The following is a 13,438-nucleotide window of genomic DNA, read 5'->3' on the forward strand; positions in this document are numbered from 1 at the left end:
ACTAACCACAGTCAACAATTACATGTGATTTCCCAGGGCAGAGAGTTTAACTCTAATTACTGTCAGCATCAATGGAGAACGTGTGTGCTTCAGGAAGTCAGGAGGGAGTGGAGGATACATAACTGGATTTGAACGTTGATCAAGAGGCAGAACAAAAATATAGGTATCATTATTGTCTCGTCATTGAACTTTGGTCGTCCTGCCAGTTTTCTTGTCGTCACTTGAAGTGTATTCGGCAGATCTGAAGCGTACTCAGCAGCTCGATTGAGCCGTCTGCCATTTATCTCTTCAGAAGGCTATTCAAACCCATGCAGGGCTCCGCAGTAAGGGTTGACTGGTTGCCATTGGCAGTTTCGCCAACCAATCAGCGGATGCCTGGTTGCCAGCCTTGCAACCACTCTCTAAAGTTAATGCCCTGCCATGTATGAGCTACCGTGATCACGAAAAGGAGGTTTTTGGTGTTGGAACAAACAATCCAAGAGAACATCTATTCAAACTGATTGGTTTTGCTTTGAAAGAAGTATGTACAATATGTTTGAAATCAATGAGCCTGTTAATATTCGGAGATGTAGAGAGATCCTAACATTTGATGTCTACTGTAGGTCAAGTTCCTACTGTACACTTCCCATGATGTAACTCAATAGCGTCTTTCGTTCGACCCTCTCTGCCTCCAAAATACAAACTTCTTTTAAACTCCAACGCCTTCACTCTGGAATGCTTTCATGTTAAACCCCACAAGCACAAGCCCGTTCTTCTTTGTGCATGTCCAATCAGCGTTGCTGGTACGTGGAGTGGTTTCAAAGTGCGTGATATTGACAGATCTGTTCCTCCTTCAAACAGAACTTCCTTGTTCTCTTCGCTTGTATTACAGTTTACAGAGTTTTGGATGATTCACATATTCAGACTTATGACACGAGTATGCGGCCGAGGTTAAGAGTTAGCTTTAGGGTTAAGTTAAGGTTAAGAGTTAGCTTTCGGGTTAAGTTAAGGTTAAGAGTTAGCTTTCGGGTTAAGGTTAAGAGTTAGGTTTGGTTAAGACTTAGGTTCAGGCTTAGTCTGATGAATGCATTGCTTCAATCAACAACATTTACCATCAACACTCATTGGATATCCATAAAAAAGGTGCTGGATTTTCCTATTTACTGTAAGTAGCCTCTGTTATTTTAGCTGCTAACTTTAGCTATCGTCGGCTATCGTCATGCTACCCACAGCTCAAATAAAGTACAGCTTCCAGATTGCGCGTTATTAGACGAACCATACGGAAAGTTTAAAACACACCTGTGTGAGGTTTAGCTCAGATGCTAAAATATAAAAGCCTTCATCCAAACGACCACAAGGGGCAAACGTTATGTTCTGCGAGCGAGTCAGTCAGCTCCATCTCCATGGGTCTTTCTGGATCCACACTCTGAGGGGAATGAACCATTTCTGACGCGGTCTCGTGCTCTCTGCTCCCTTCCTGTTCACTCCTTCAGTGTCGTACTTTCCCCCTCCTCACATCTTTTTATGGCCCTATGTCACAGCTCTCTACTCTGTGGACTCCTTTCATTCTTCACCACTCTCGCTGGTTTTCAGTCGGCCCTCTTCGTTTCCGTCTCCAGTCTCTCTCTGCTTTAGTCATTCCTTTAGTCACTTCGTTTTTTTTTTTTTAAACCTTCTTCCTGACTTTCTCTCGGCGCTGCTCTTTTATTCCGTTGCATTCTCCCTTCCCCGTGAATTCATCTTCTTCATGTTCCTCTCCTTTCTCGGGGCTCCTTTCAAACTCTTTTTCAGCATTACGCTTTTAGCCTCTCTTTTTCCTTCTCCATCATCCCCTCTTCCTCTCTTTTTTCCTCACTCTGTTGCCACTATTTCCCCCTTGCGTCGCAGAAGAGATCTCATTGACCAGTATGAATAACCCGGAGCTTTGTCTGATTTGTGGCTTTGGTGAGACCGTCTGCTTCTTTATGAATAGTGGGAGTTGCGTGTTTCATTGGAGGGGAATATATTTGTGAGTTTGTGCATGAGAGAAGAAATAAGAAAATAGAAGAATAATGTGACGGAAGGGGAAGCAAAATAATGTGGAGAGAGAGGAACCTATGGTTCGTTGCTGCTGTTCTTGTTGATTCTGGCCTGTGTGTGTGTGTGTGTGTGTGTGTGTGTGTGTGTGTGTGTGTGTGTGTGTGTGTGTGTGTGTGTGTGTGTGTGTGTGTGTGTGCGCGCATGTGTGTGTGCGCGCGCATGTGTGTGTGCGCGCGCATGTGTGTGTGCGCCTCGGTCTCACAGTGGGAATGGTTGACAGCCCATTGTCTCCCTCAGGGAAGACACTCTGTTTCAATGACTGAATCAGGCTCGTATGCACTCACATTACAACAAGATTGTCTGATTAATGCACGCACACACTCAGATGTTCAGTAATCATGCACACCATCACTTTGGAGGACGTCACATTTACTCACATTCATTTGCCGGAGACCTTTAAAGGTGCATGAGACGAGATTGGGAGCATTCCATTTGCCTCTAAATGGCTCTCAGCGCGGCGACGCCTGAGTCGGAGGCTAGAAGCTAGTGGTGCTAACAGTACAAACTACGGCAAATGTGCTAACAAAGCTAACGATGTGTATCTTGGGGGGACACACCAAAGGTGGGTGCTATTGTGGCAACTATCTGTTGTATTCGCCATATGGAGCACGCTCACATGCGCATACATGCAGGAGAAGCATGTTTACAAAGCAAGGAGAAGCTCTGATAACATCACACACAGCGAGAGGGACTTTATTCTCTGGTCAGGTAGACATTACACAACTACATCCCTAACCCTTACATATATATGAATGCTCGAAAATGTCCAATATTACTCTTTTAACCTAAACCCAACCTTATCCTGACTTATCATAAAGATTCACTTTAAATTGTTTAATGGGACGTGAATTTTGTCCCCAAAAGGAAGGCGGGTCCCCACAATGTCAACGTGTAAAAAGATGTATGTCCCCACAACATGAGTAATATGACAACAGACAACACATACCTTTAAGCTCAAGCTCACACCTCTACACACAAAAGTCAGTCTGTCCTGCACACATGGGCGGATACGGCACACACACACACACACACACACACACACACACACACACACACACACACACACACACACACACACACACACACACACTTTGCATTCTTTGTTAATGTGACTGTGTTGGTCACAGCTCATTCTTAGGCTAAACCCCAGCCGGCCCATTCACCTCCATGCTTTGGCGTGTAACATATTGTCCTAATCAATCCCTCACACACTAAGAGGCTTTTTCACTGAAACCTCCCGGGGCTCGCTAGCGGTTCGCTTCTTGGGAAGCGACTGAGAGGCCGGCTTCCCTGCAAGAGTTTTATCTTCACAGGCGCAGAGCCTGACTGTGAGGGCAGAGGGGAGGTGGTGGAGAAAAGACCTTGGTGGGATTGGATACTGGGTCGGCGGGGGGTTCATGGCAGGGGTCTGGATCACCGCATGAGCGCCAAGCCGAGAGCAGTTAAAGGAGTAGGGCAGGAAGAGGGGGAAAGCAAGCCGTCATTATCTGTTGCAGTTAATAAAGTGAGCATCGAGAGGTTTGATGATGAGGCCCATTCTAGCAAAATGAGTGGATTCAAAGGCAAGAACAATCAAAGACTCTTTTATAAATGTCCCCTGGTTGTGTTTGCAAGCTGCCAAACACATTGAGCCGCTGGACTTGGACTAGATTGCATTAACGAAGGATTACAACGTCTCCGCTTTGCTCTCTCTGATCCTTCCTCCTTTTTTCTTTTTTCTTACTTTCTCTCATCCAGGCATTTTCTCTCCTCCTCCGTCTCATGATGACAAGGATTACAAGTTCATTAAAGTGAATTCATTTCAACTAATTTAATACAGCAGATGTGCGTTTGTCTATATATAGATACACAATAAATATATATATATAGATACACTTTATATATAGATACACTTTATATATATACAGCTATATATGCTGTACATGGCATTATTGCTGCGATTTGTCTCACTGGTTGAGAGCTGTGTGTTGACACTGATTCAAATAAAAAGACCTATTGCTGAGAGGCAGGGGCATTTCAAGTCAGCTGCTGGTGGTGCTTTTAATGAACACCAGTGAAGGCCTACATCCAGTTTAAAGTATCTATCTAGTCGGGACACTGATTCTCGTTAGAGTCTCACAACCACAGTGAAGGGAAAAAGAGGAAGTAGTCATTGAGCTGTTGACTAGAACTATATAGGTTATTTGGCTTGTCCCCCATAGATAAACCCTTTTTACCCCGGTAGAACCACCTGAAACTAGGATATATCGATATAATATCCATATTGTGAGACAAGCTATCGCATATGGTTGTCTTTTCTTGTAAAAGCACTAATCAACCCTACAATATTGTCACAAAATATCGATATTGAGTTTATTGGCTCAACAATACTGTGATATTTGATTGTTTTCATATTACTCAGCCCTATCTGGAACCCTATTAGAGGGTACTACCTAGAGCCCAACATAGGATTATACCTAGAACCATTTGTAAAAAGTACCTCCAAGAAAACACTCTTGAGTTTGTATGCGTCCAAGGATGCTATCAAATACCCACCGATGGGCTCCTACTGAGAACCCCTTTAATATTCCAAGGGTTTCATCTAGAACCAACCCAGGGTATTCTTACGAGAACCCTTTTATATCCCAAGGGCTTTCATCTCGAACCAACCAAAGGTATTCTTCCGAGAACCTTTTTATATTCCAAGCGTTTCATTTAAATTCAATCCAGGGTGTTCTTCCGATACACCTTTTATATGTTCGGGGTTTCGTCTAAAACCCATCCATTGTTCCTCATGAGGCTCCTAAAAAGGCTGATGTGGTGCAGTGCAATCACAGTGTGGCCTTGGTTGTGGACGTTCCCTTTTATCACCCGTGCTGTCAAATCATTGAAGAACGTTTTCTTCCAAAAGATGTTCTTTGGAAGAAACGTGTTACAATGGAACCCTTTGTCTTCAAGAAGGCGTTCTTCAGAAGCAGATGGTTCTGGGTACAACCGCAGAAAGAACCGTTTGGAAACCCTTTTTTCAAGGTTCCTTTGAAGTCTTGCATCACATGATTTGGGCTCCCGGCTCTCTACACACAGTAGAAGTCGGTTGATCGCAGAATGAGAGATGAATTTTGAGAAAAAGTTATTTTGACTTTGTCCAATGGAACCTCAGTATTCGGAGACCGCCTGCAGGTCAGCAGGTCCTGCACAGTGTTGAGACGGTGCTCGGCTCCAAGCATCCGCCTTTCATCTCTCAAGTCAGAACAGACTTGTTTTTGGTGAACCTGTGCTGGCTTGGCAGACCGGCACTGCTCTCTCTTCACTGCCTTCATTCTCAAGTTAGGAGTTCCAGGTGCCTTCCACTGACTTTCAAACACATTGCAGAAGCAGTCAGGCTGCCGTGGCGCTCCTGAAGGCGCTCCCCCTAGCGACGCCTCGTGGTTGGCGAGCTGTATTGTAATGAAGAGGGCCGAGCTGAAAGAAGCTGGCTCAGACTCTGCCTGAGGCTTCTTATCAAAGGCTCATGATTCTAATACTTTTTCTTTCGGTTTCTTGAAAGAACGTCTGTTTTCTCTTCCACTTTCTTTCTTACTTCCCCCTCATTTTCTTTTCCTTTGGGTTTCTCTCGAGCTTCTCCATAACTTTGTCTTACATCGTCCAGACCATATCAAGGTGGCTCATCTTTCCTCACAACAAAAACAAAGATCCATAGTGAATTTCTAATACTCCATTGTTCCTACGCGGAGTGGTGTTTTTGCCTCAGTTTGTTTGTCTGTTTGTCGGCAGGATAACGGGAAAAACTCCATTGCGAGATCTGGCATTTGGCCTTGACGGAGGTCTTTTAGTTAGCATGTGGTCTTTTCTCTCTCTCTTCCCCCTCTTAGCCTCTGTTTGTTCCTCTTTGAGATCCGATACAAACAAACATGTTTAATTATTCAAAACAATATTGGTTTTGTGGCTGATGCATAATCTCCCTCTTTGTCTCCTCTTTTCGCCCGCCTCCAGGTATCGGGGCTCAGAAAGTGCGAGTCGAGGATGAACTGGAGGCGTATCCCACTGAGTCTGTTGATCTCCGCTGCGAATTCATCGATGGAGGAGGCCGAACTAAACTCACACAGGTAGGAAGATGGAGCGCAACATTGACCAGCAGAGCTTCAGAGCTTCCACAGCTGTTCAAAAACACTGAGTAGGCTTGATGAGGTAGCTGGGGGAGGGGGACCAAACAAAAAGCAGTAACTCCTAACCCTTTAACTGCAATTAATGACAAGGATGAGAAAGGACTTTATCGCCAACTGCATTTGCTTGTAACCTTATATTGTTATATTGCTTGTGAAATTCTACTCGTATCATTAGTGTTAGTTTTGTGTGTGCGGTTTTCAGTGTGTTTTATTTATTGTGTTTCTGTTCCCTATTATTTTGAGATACATACATATCTTTGTAATTCCACTTCATTGAACAAATTGTCAACCCTGATGATGGTGCCTTGGAAGGGAGGGGGAGGGGTTGGGGTCATTCAGGTTTCTGTATTCTCCTAACGGACTCATAAATAAAGTAAAAAACAAAAACAAAAGGAAGCCCAACCTCCCGGACCACACAGAGATGAGATTGATATCAAACGTCTTCTGTTGTTATATAATGCAATGTGCAGGATGTCATGTTGATAGCATTCAAGATGACATCCTGCCTACCTCTGCTGTATGCAATGAACATCATCTTAAAAGTGCGTGATCAATTTATGTATTTATTTATATCTACCACCCGGATGACAACTCTGACGCCACCGTAGCTCCTCTGATGTCCTATCACACGCCAAGCAAAGAGCTATGAGCTGTCTGCTACTGCAGTTTGATCCTGGTATGATCTCCACCCCTCTGAGTTGTGGACAGAATCAATACGCAATTTGTTCACACACAAAAACTGATATTGCAGACGGGCAAAATTGCCCAATATATTCTCTGTCCAGCTAACGGGGGAGTCTCATCCACTAATTCACGCTGACATCCTGGGGACAACCCGTCTTCCTCTTCCTCCTCTCACCCGTCAACCCTCCCCCACTCTGTCTCTCCCATTCCTCGTCACACGTGTTCTAAAGGTTTGCTAAATGTGTATTGATGAACTTTATTGCCCCTCCGTCCCAGTCCACCACTTCAGCTAGTTTGTATGTTGTAGTAATTTGTATTTACTGAAAAGAAGCGGTAGATTCTCATAACAACCACAGCAGGTATCAATATCTTTCACATATCAGGAATCATAAGCGTTATTTAAACTGGAAACAGGATCCTCGTTTAAAGGCCTAGAGAGACCTTTCATTTCATCTTGCAGTAGATTCTTGGCTCCTTACTCTGACAGCTTTAATTGAGTTTGACATTTGGCTACTATAACTGAAATTATCTTTTCAGTTTTCGATGGAAGATAGAGCAGCACATATTTCAATACTTGTTCAGAGAAATGTCAGAAATGATGGTATGTGTATCAGACTGTAAAGCGAGGGATGTCCGTTTGTCTGCGTGTCCTTCACATATCTAGAGAACCGCTCATTCGATCTACTTACACTGTGTGGGTGTATTGATGGGGACCACACAGAGTGCTTTTTGTGGAATTTTGTCCAATATAGACACGCAGTAGCCTCAATATCAAAGATTGAAACGAGCGAGCAGCGCTTGGCAGCGGTAGAAGAATAACTATTAACTATGAATAACTATATTCAGTTAGAATAGTTAAATTATTCTATAACTTTCACATCTGAACAAAATAAATATATATATATATATATATATATATATATATATATATATATATATATATATATATATATATGTATATGTTTGGGGCCCTTTGGCATATCCTGCGGTTGCCGACCTTGCCTCATGGTAAAGTCGGCCGCTGGTGTTTTCTCCCCTGAACCAGAGTGTATCTCACATGTTTTTCTGAGCGTGAGTAGGTGGGATTTGGGTGTGTGATGCAACTATGTCATGGCCAGTGTACTGCTGAGGACTCAAGGAAGCTCAGTGTCGAGTGGGATGTTCTTTGTGTGAGAAGTTTTCGGGAAAGGATGCAACAACACAGGCCGAGCATTTGGCCCTTTCTGAACAGGCACTGTACGTGTGTGTGTGTGTGTGTGTGTGTGTGTGTGTGTATACATACATACATACATACATACATACATACATACACATATGATATAAAACAGGCACTGCAGAATCATCATGTTTTTAAGTTTTGTATGAAAGTAATTCAGTGGTCGTTGTCTGTGATTAAGAACCACTCATAGTTAATTCAGAATACATTTAAAGCTGCCTGCTTGCCAAAATGAAAACAAATATAGACTAAAACAAGGGGCCTCTTGGTGTTCATTCATCTTATAAGTCTGGTTGAACATTTTTATTTTCCCACCTAAAATGACACTTTAGAAAACCCCATTGTGCAAACAATAACCTCTGTTTTCTTTTACAAACTCTGTTCCTGCCAGGTGTCTTGGATATGGGAACCTATTGATGGTCAAAGGGACAACATCGCTGTGTACCATCCAATCTACGGACAGAGCTTCCCCAACCCGTCCTTCAAGAACCGAGTTATCTTCCTCCACAACAATCTGGAGAACCCATCCATCAGGATCTCAAACCTAAAGATGTCTGACGCCGGCCGGTACACTTGCGAGTACGCCACCTACCCAACTGGAAACGAACAGGGGACGTCCAGCCTCGTCATGCTCGGTGAGTCGAGGGGTTGCACGTCCACGAAACACTCCTCAACATCAGAAGAGGCCTTTTAAAGCTTTTTAAAGCCTTTTAAAGGGTGCGTCGACGAAACATGAAGCTGTTTAGTTTAGCTTGTTTAGCTGCTGGCTAGTTAGCTGCAGCTTTTAGCAACAAGCGAGGTTTTAAGACACTTCCTCATCGGCTTCACTCGGCCAAACTGGAGGTTGCCGCCTGGTGTGGAGTCACAGTTCTCCTCTGCCCAGTATTTCTCTACATTTCCAGCCCACTCACTTTTTAGAGGTCAAATCAAATGTGCACGATTCGATTAAAATGGCCTTGTGAGTGTTCACCGCTTAAATCTTTCGTTTAACTAGAGAATACTCACAGTACAGAAACTAAAGACGCTCTTACTTCTGTTTCATTGGGACTTTAAAGCATGGAACAGTGACTTCCATGTTGAATCACATTTGGAGAACGGATGTGTATATGGCTCACATTTCTGATTGGCATTCATTCCTTTTCAAACAATCACTGGAGGTAATGTGCATGTATTTGATATCTGGGTCCGTCTAGTGAAAGAGTGTTTTGGCACGGTGAGATTTAAATGTAGACAGCCAGCATCCCTTTTACTGTCAGGCCACTGTCTCCTTGTGTCTTTTGTTGACTTGCTATCATGGTGAGAGCTTCTGCATGAAAGTATCTGAATAGATGATCCCCTTTGCTGCAATAACTTGCCCTTGCGTTTTCACGTTTTGTTCACAAGAGTAGCACCGAGGTCAACCTCTGATGTGACCTTCTTGACATATTGGAACACTTAGACCTTTCCATTTAATGAGAGTTGAATCTGTTTTGGCCAAATGCCTGAAGGAATTATCTCGAGGACCCTCATTGTGATAATCAGATGAAGGACATTAATATAATCTGGCCAGGAGGACGGGACATGAGGAACGATCCTCTCGTTTCGTATTGCCACAGCTCCCCTAATTGAAGGTCTTTGTCCCCGGGGAGGAGACGTCGCTTTCTCCATTCTGCCACTTTTGTATTTAATCCAATAAGTAAACTATCAATAAGAACACAGACCGTACAGCGCTGCTTAGTGTCACACTAAACACACAAATGGCAAACGTGAACTACAGGCCGACGTGAAGATGATTAGGTAGCAGCGTTATTCAGCAGTTGGGTTGAATTGTGTGTATTCTTGTCCTGCTGTAGTGGGCTTTCTGGTTTTATAATAGCTGACTGTAAATGTAGATCGCATAGACCCAGTGAAGGGGAAACGCTGACCTCTGTTTCTTCAAATTGCAGTCTAATCTGGATGTACAGATATGTCATTATACATATTTTAACATCCAGTTTGACTGACTCTTCCTGGGGATCATTATGCTCTAAGAAATCATCAAAAGAGCCTCCTTCTATACATCTGGAGCGTTTTCTTCAGTGTCGTAGTAACCCAGTGATAGTTGTCCGTATACATACATGACTCACCCTGCAGAAAGTAAAGAGCTAATAGCACCAATCTGCACAAATTCAAAACACATAACCTGAACCGCTTCAAATATTTAGCAAAAAAAAAAAAAACTGCACACAAGATCAGGGTCGTGATGCAACAACAACCGCGTGGTTTAGTTGCTGTTCGCATGGGACACATCCTGTTTCTAATCGCAGACAGATGGTGTTATTCATGCACCCACATGTCCTCCCATTAGCGCGCCGCTTACAAAGGACCGATGCCTGGTGTCTCTCTCTCCTGCACAGTGTACCGCGCTGGGGAGACTTCATGCTTGAACGTGAATAACGACAGTTCCCTGGATTGTTATATAGGAGTGCTGTGCTTACAGTATATGGCCCGTAGCATCGGTGGTTGTACGATAAAGAGCTCGTACACTCAGAGCTCCTATTACAGGCCCGCTGACGGGGGATCCAGTACGATGCACTGTGGACCGAAACGCTGCTTTTTTTAATCATATAACTTTAGAACTTTTGTTTGTCAAGGTGACATGTTTGAGTCCTCCCCCCCCACCCCCCGCCCCAACCCCCTCTTTTTCGTGCACAAATTAGGTGCAATCTCATAACAATTTATTTATTCAGTCGCTGCTCTGCACAATCAAAGGAAGAATTAAAAGAAAGATGGATTTCTGAAAGCTATGGTAATGTGTTGCCGCCTCAAATGTGGGTCAGGGGATTCCTTATCCACCGCACTAAAACAGTTCTCAAAGAGTCACTGTGGAGACACAATAGGAGGCCATAATTAAAATATATTCATTACAGTATCCCCAGTAATTGCAGCCAGTATGGTTCATGGAAAGGAATGTTTCATAATTCCTTTTATGTGTCCTCCCAGCTGCTTTTTAACCTTCACAAAACAATGCAGGAGCACGCAGGAGATGCAGAACTTGGCTGAGAGAAAGAGAGAGAGACGTGGTGTCCGCCTCCTTAACCTGCTGCTGCTGGCACAAAGCAGAGGTAGACTGGGAAATAGACGGAAAACTCACCGCCTCTCCCTCTGTCCGGAGCAGCAGCTCTCTGGGACAGATTCCTGTCTCGCCGAACTCCGTGTCGTTCACATTTTACCTTATTGGATATGGAATCCATACGAGCCAATCACATTAGATCCATATCGAATCCACAGCCGCTGGCAGCCAGTCATATTACTTTTTATTGGATCTAGAAGCACCGGCACCCCTGGTCATATCACAACTTATTTAAGCGTGAATACATAATGCTGACAGCCAATCGTATTATAACTTATTGGATACAGCGCCACCGCCAGCCAATCTTATTACCACTGATTGGGGTGTGCATAAAGAATCACTCAGTTGGCAGTGAGTGATATAATATCGTCCTGGATGGGAGCCAATTATATCGTATCTTACTGGATGTAGTGTCGCCAGCAGGACGGGAATAACATTGCAGGTGAGGGAGAGTCGAGAGGTTTAATAGCCTGTTTGCTTTTTCAATCCTCTTCATCGTTTGGATTTGGAGTCCAGAGGTCAGAGGTCAATCGTGTTCACGACATCAATGTCGTGAACACGACAACCACCGATGCTACGGGCCATATACTGTAAGCACAGCACTCCTATATAACAATCCAGGGAACTGTCGTTATTCACGTTCAAGCATGAAGTCTCCCCAGCGCGGTACACTGTGCAGGAGAGAGAGACACCAGGCATCGGTCCTTTGTAAGCGGCGCGCTAATGGGAGGACATGTGGGTGCATGAATAACACCATCTGTCACGTGTCAGATTGGAAGGAAGCTTCTGCAAACGTTTCTCTCAGACAGAACTAACTCGAGGGTGGAGTCTATCCCTGATGGGCGGAGCTACCTTTCAGGCAGAGCCTTTGAAATGCAGTTCTATTTCATCCTTACTGACCGCCAGAGGCAGTGTTTTCACACTGGATATCTTCCGTCTTGCGCTTGCGCAGTTCGAGTACGTAGACCAAAAATGTCACGTGTGACCTCGGATGAGTCCCCAGCCGGGTATAGCTTCCGGCCTCATCCTGAGATCAGGTCCTTTTTCATCTTCTCGCTACGCAGGCTAACAAACGTGTTAGCATCAGCTAAATCTGAACTTGTGAAAACAGAGCTCGTCGCTGGTAGCCTTGTGACCTCTGGTCGGAGTCGCGGGTCTCTCGCCCTCCAACGGCTGCGACAAGCTGTACCCTCGTAGGAGGGATCGGTGCGCTCGGCATCCGGACCGTCGAGCCGGGCAGCGTACCTATCCCCAGTCATCACCTCTACACCGTGAAGTATCGGGTGAGATCGACTAACATTATTTGCCGACAGCAGCAGATTGGCAGGGTGCTCTGAGGAGCGCTCCGGCTAATTAGCGGAGTGCTAACGGGCGCGCCGCTAGGTTGCTATACCGTCGCGGCCGGCTTAAGCGAGCATAGCGTCCCGTGCGGACTGACTTGGTGGCGCTGCGGGGTTGAGTCGTTGACGATACTGAGCGCGTGCATCAATGTCTAAACTACAGCTACTAAACTAGTAGCTGTCAGAAGGCAGACTGTGCCGGCCTGTCTCCACAGTAGCACAGTGCTCTAAAGAAAGCGCTGAAGCTTACTGGCTGATCACCAATAATCACAGCTGCTGGACGAGTGAAGAGAGCGCTGCGCTCCCCTCTCCTAGACAGACTGTGCCTGACCTGTTGCCACAGGACGGTGCTTCCTTCTTTTCTTTTCCTTACCACTAGCTCGGTGCTCTAGAAGAGGCGCTGGAGCTACTGGTAGAACATTGAGTCACGGTCATGTTTTACCTTGCCGGCTGTGGGACCTGTTTGGCTCCCCTCCAGCCTGAAGACGGCCATGAACTTTGCCCCTCCTGTCTGGGCCTCGGGGACCTAAGGGAGGGTCTCTCGGCGGACCCATGCATGAACTGCGGCATTATGCCTTACGCAGTGAGGGTCGCTAGATTGGCTGAGGTGGAACGCCTGATGGGTGGGGGTGACCTTCCCCCGTCAGTACAGCCGGATCCAGCCCAACAGACTCGGGTCAAACGCCGGCTCCATGGGGTCCGTCATTCGCATGGCACTGGCACACCTGCAACTGGATTTAAAGCAGCCGGAACCCGCACCGGCTAGTGCTTTCTTCAAGGCAAGGCAAGGCAAGTTTATTTGTATAGCACATTTCAACAACAAGGCGATTCAAAGTGCTTCACATAAAACCATTAAAAGCATCAAAACATAGTTAAGTTCTTAACAAAACAGTTAAGAAAACAT

General features: G+C 45.1%; 1 protein-coding gene across 1 annotated transcript in view; it reads left to right on the forward strand.

Annotated features, from left to right (window-relative positions):
- The window catches only part of pvrl2l (PVR cell adhesion molecule related 2 like), a gene marked incomplete at both ends in the record, with an annotated part of 172,389 nt that overhangs the window by 109,769 nt on the left and 49,182 nt on the right, over positions 1 to 13,438 (forward strand). Inside the window, 2 exons of the mRNA XM_079232075.1 lie at positions 6,031 to 6,143; positions 8,495 to 8,738. Of these exons, the coding sequence (XP_079088201.1) occupies positions 6,031 to 6,143; positions 8,495 to 8,738 (357 nt within the window). The remainder of the gene's footprint in view (positions 1 to 6,030; positions 6,144 to 8,494; positions 8,739 to 13,438) is intronic.

This window comes from Taurulus bubalis (assembly GCF_910589615.1).
Source record: "Taurulus bubalis genome assembly, chromosome: 16".
In the NCBI taxonomy this organism is placed as follows: Eukaryota; Metazoa; Chordata; class Actinopteri; order Perciformes; family Cottidae; genus Taurulus; species Taurulus bubalis.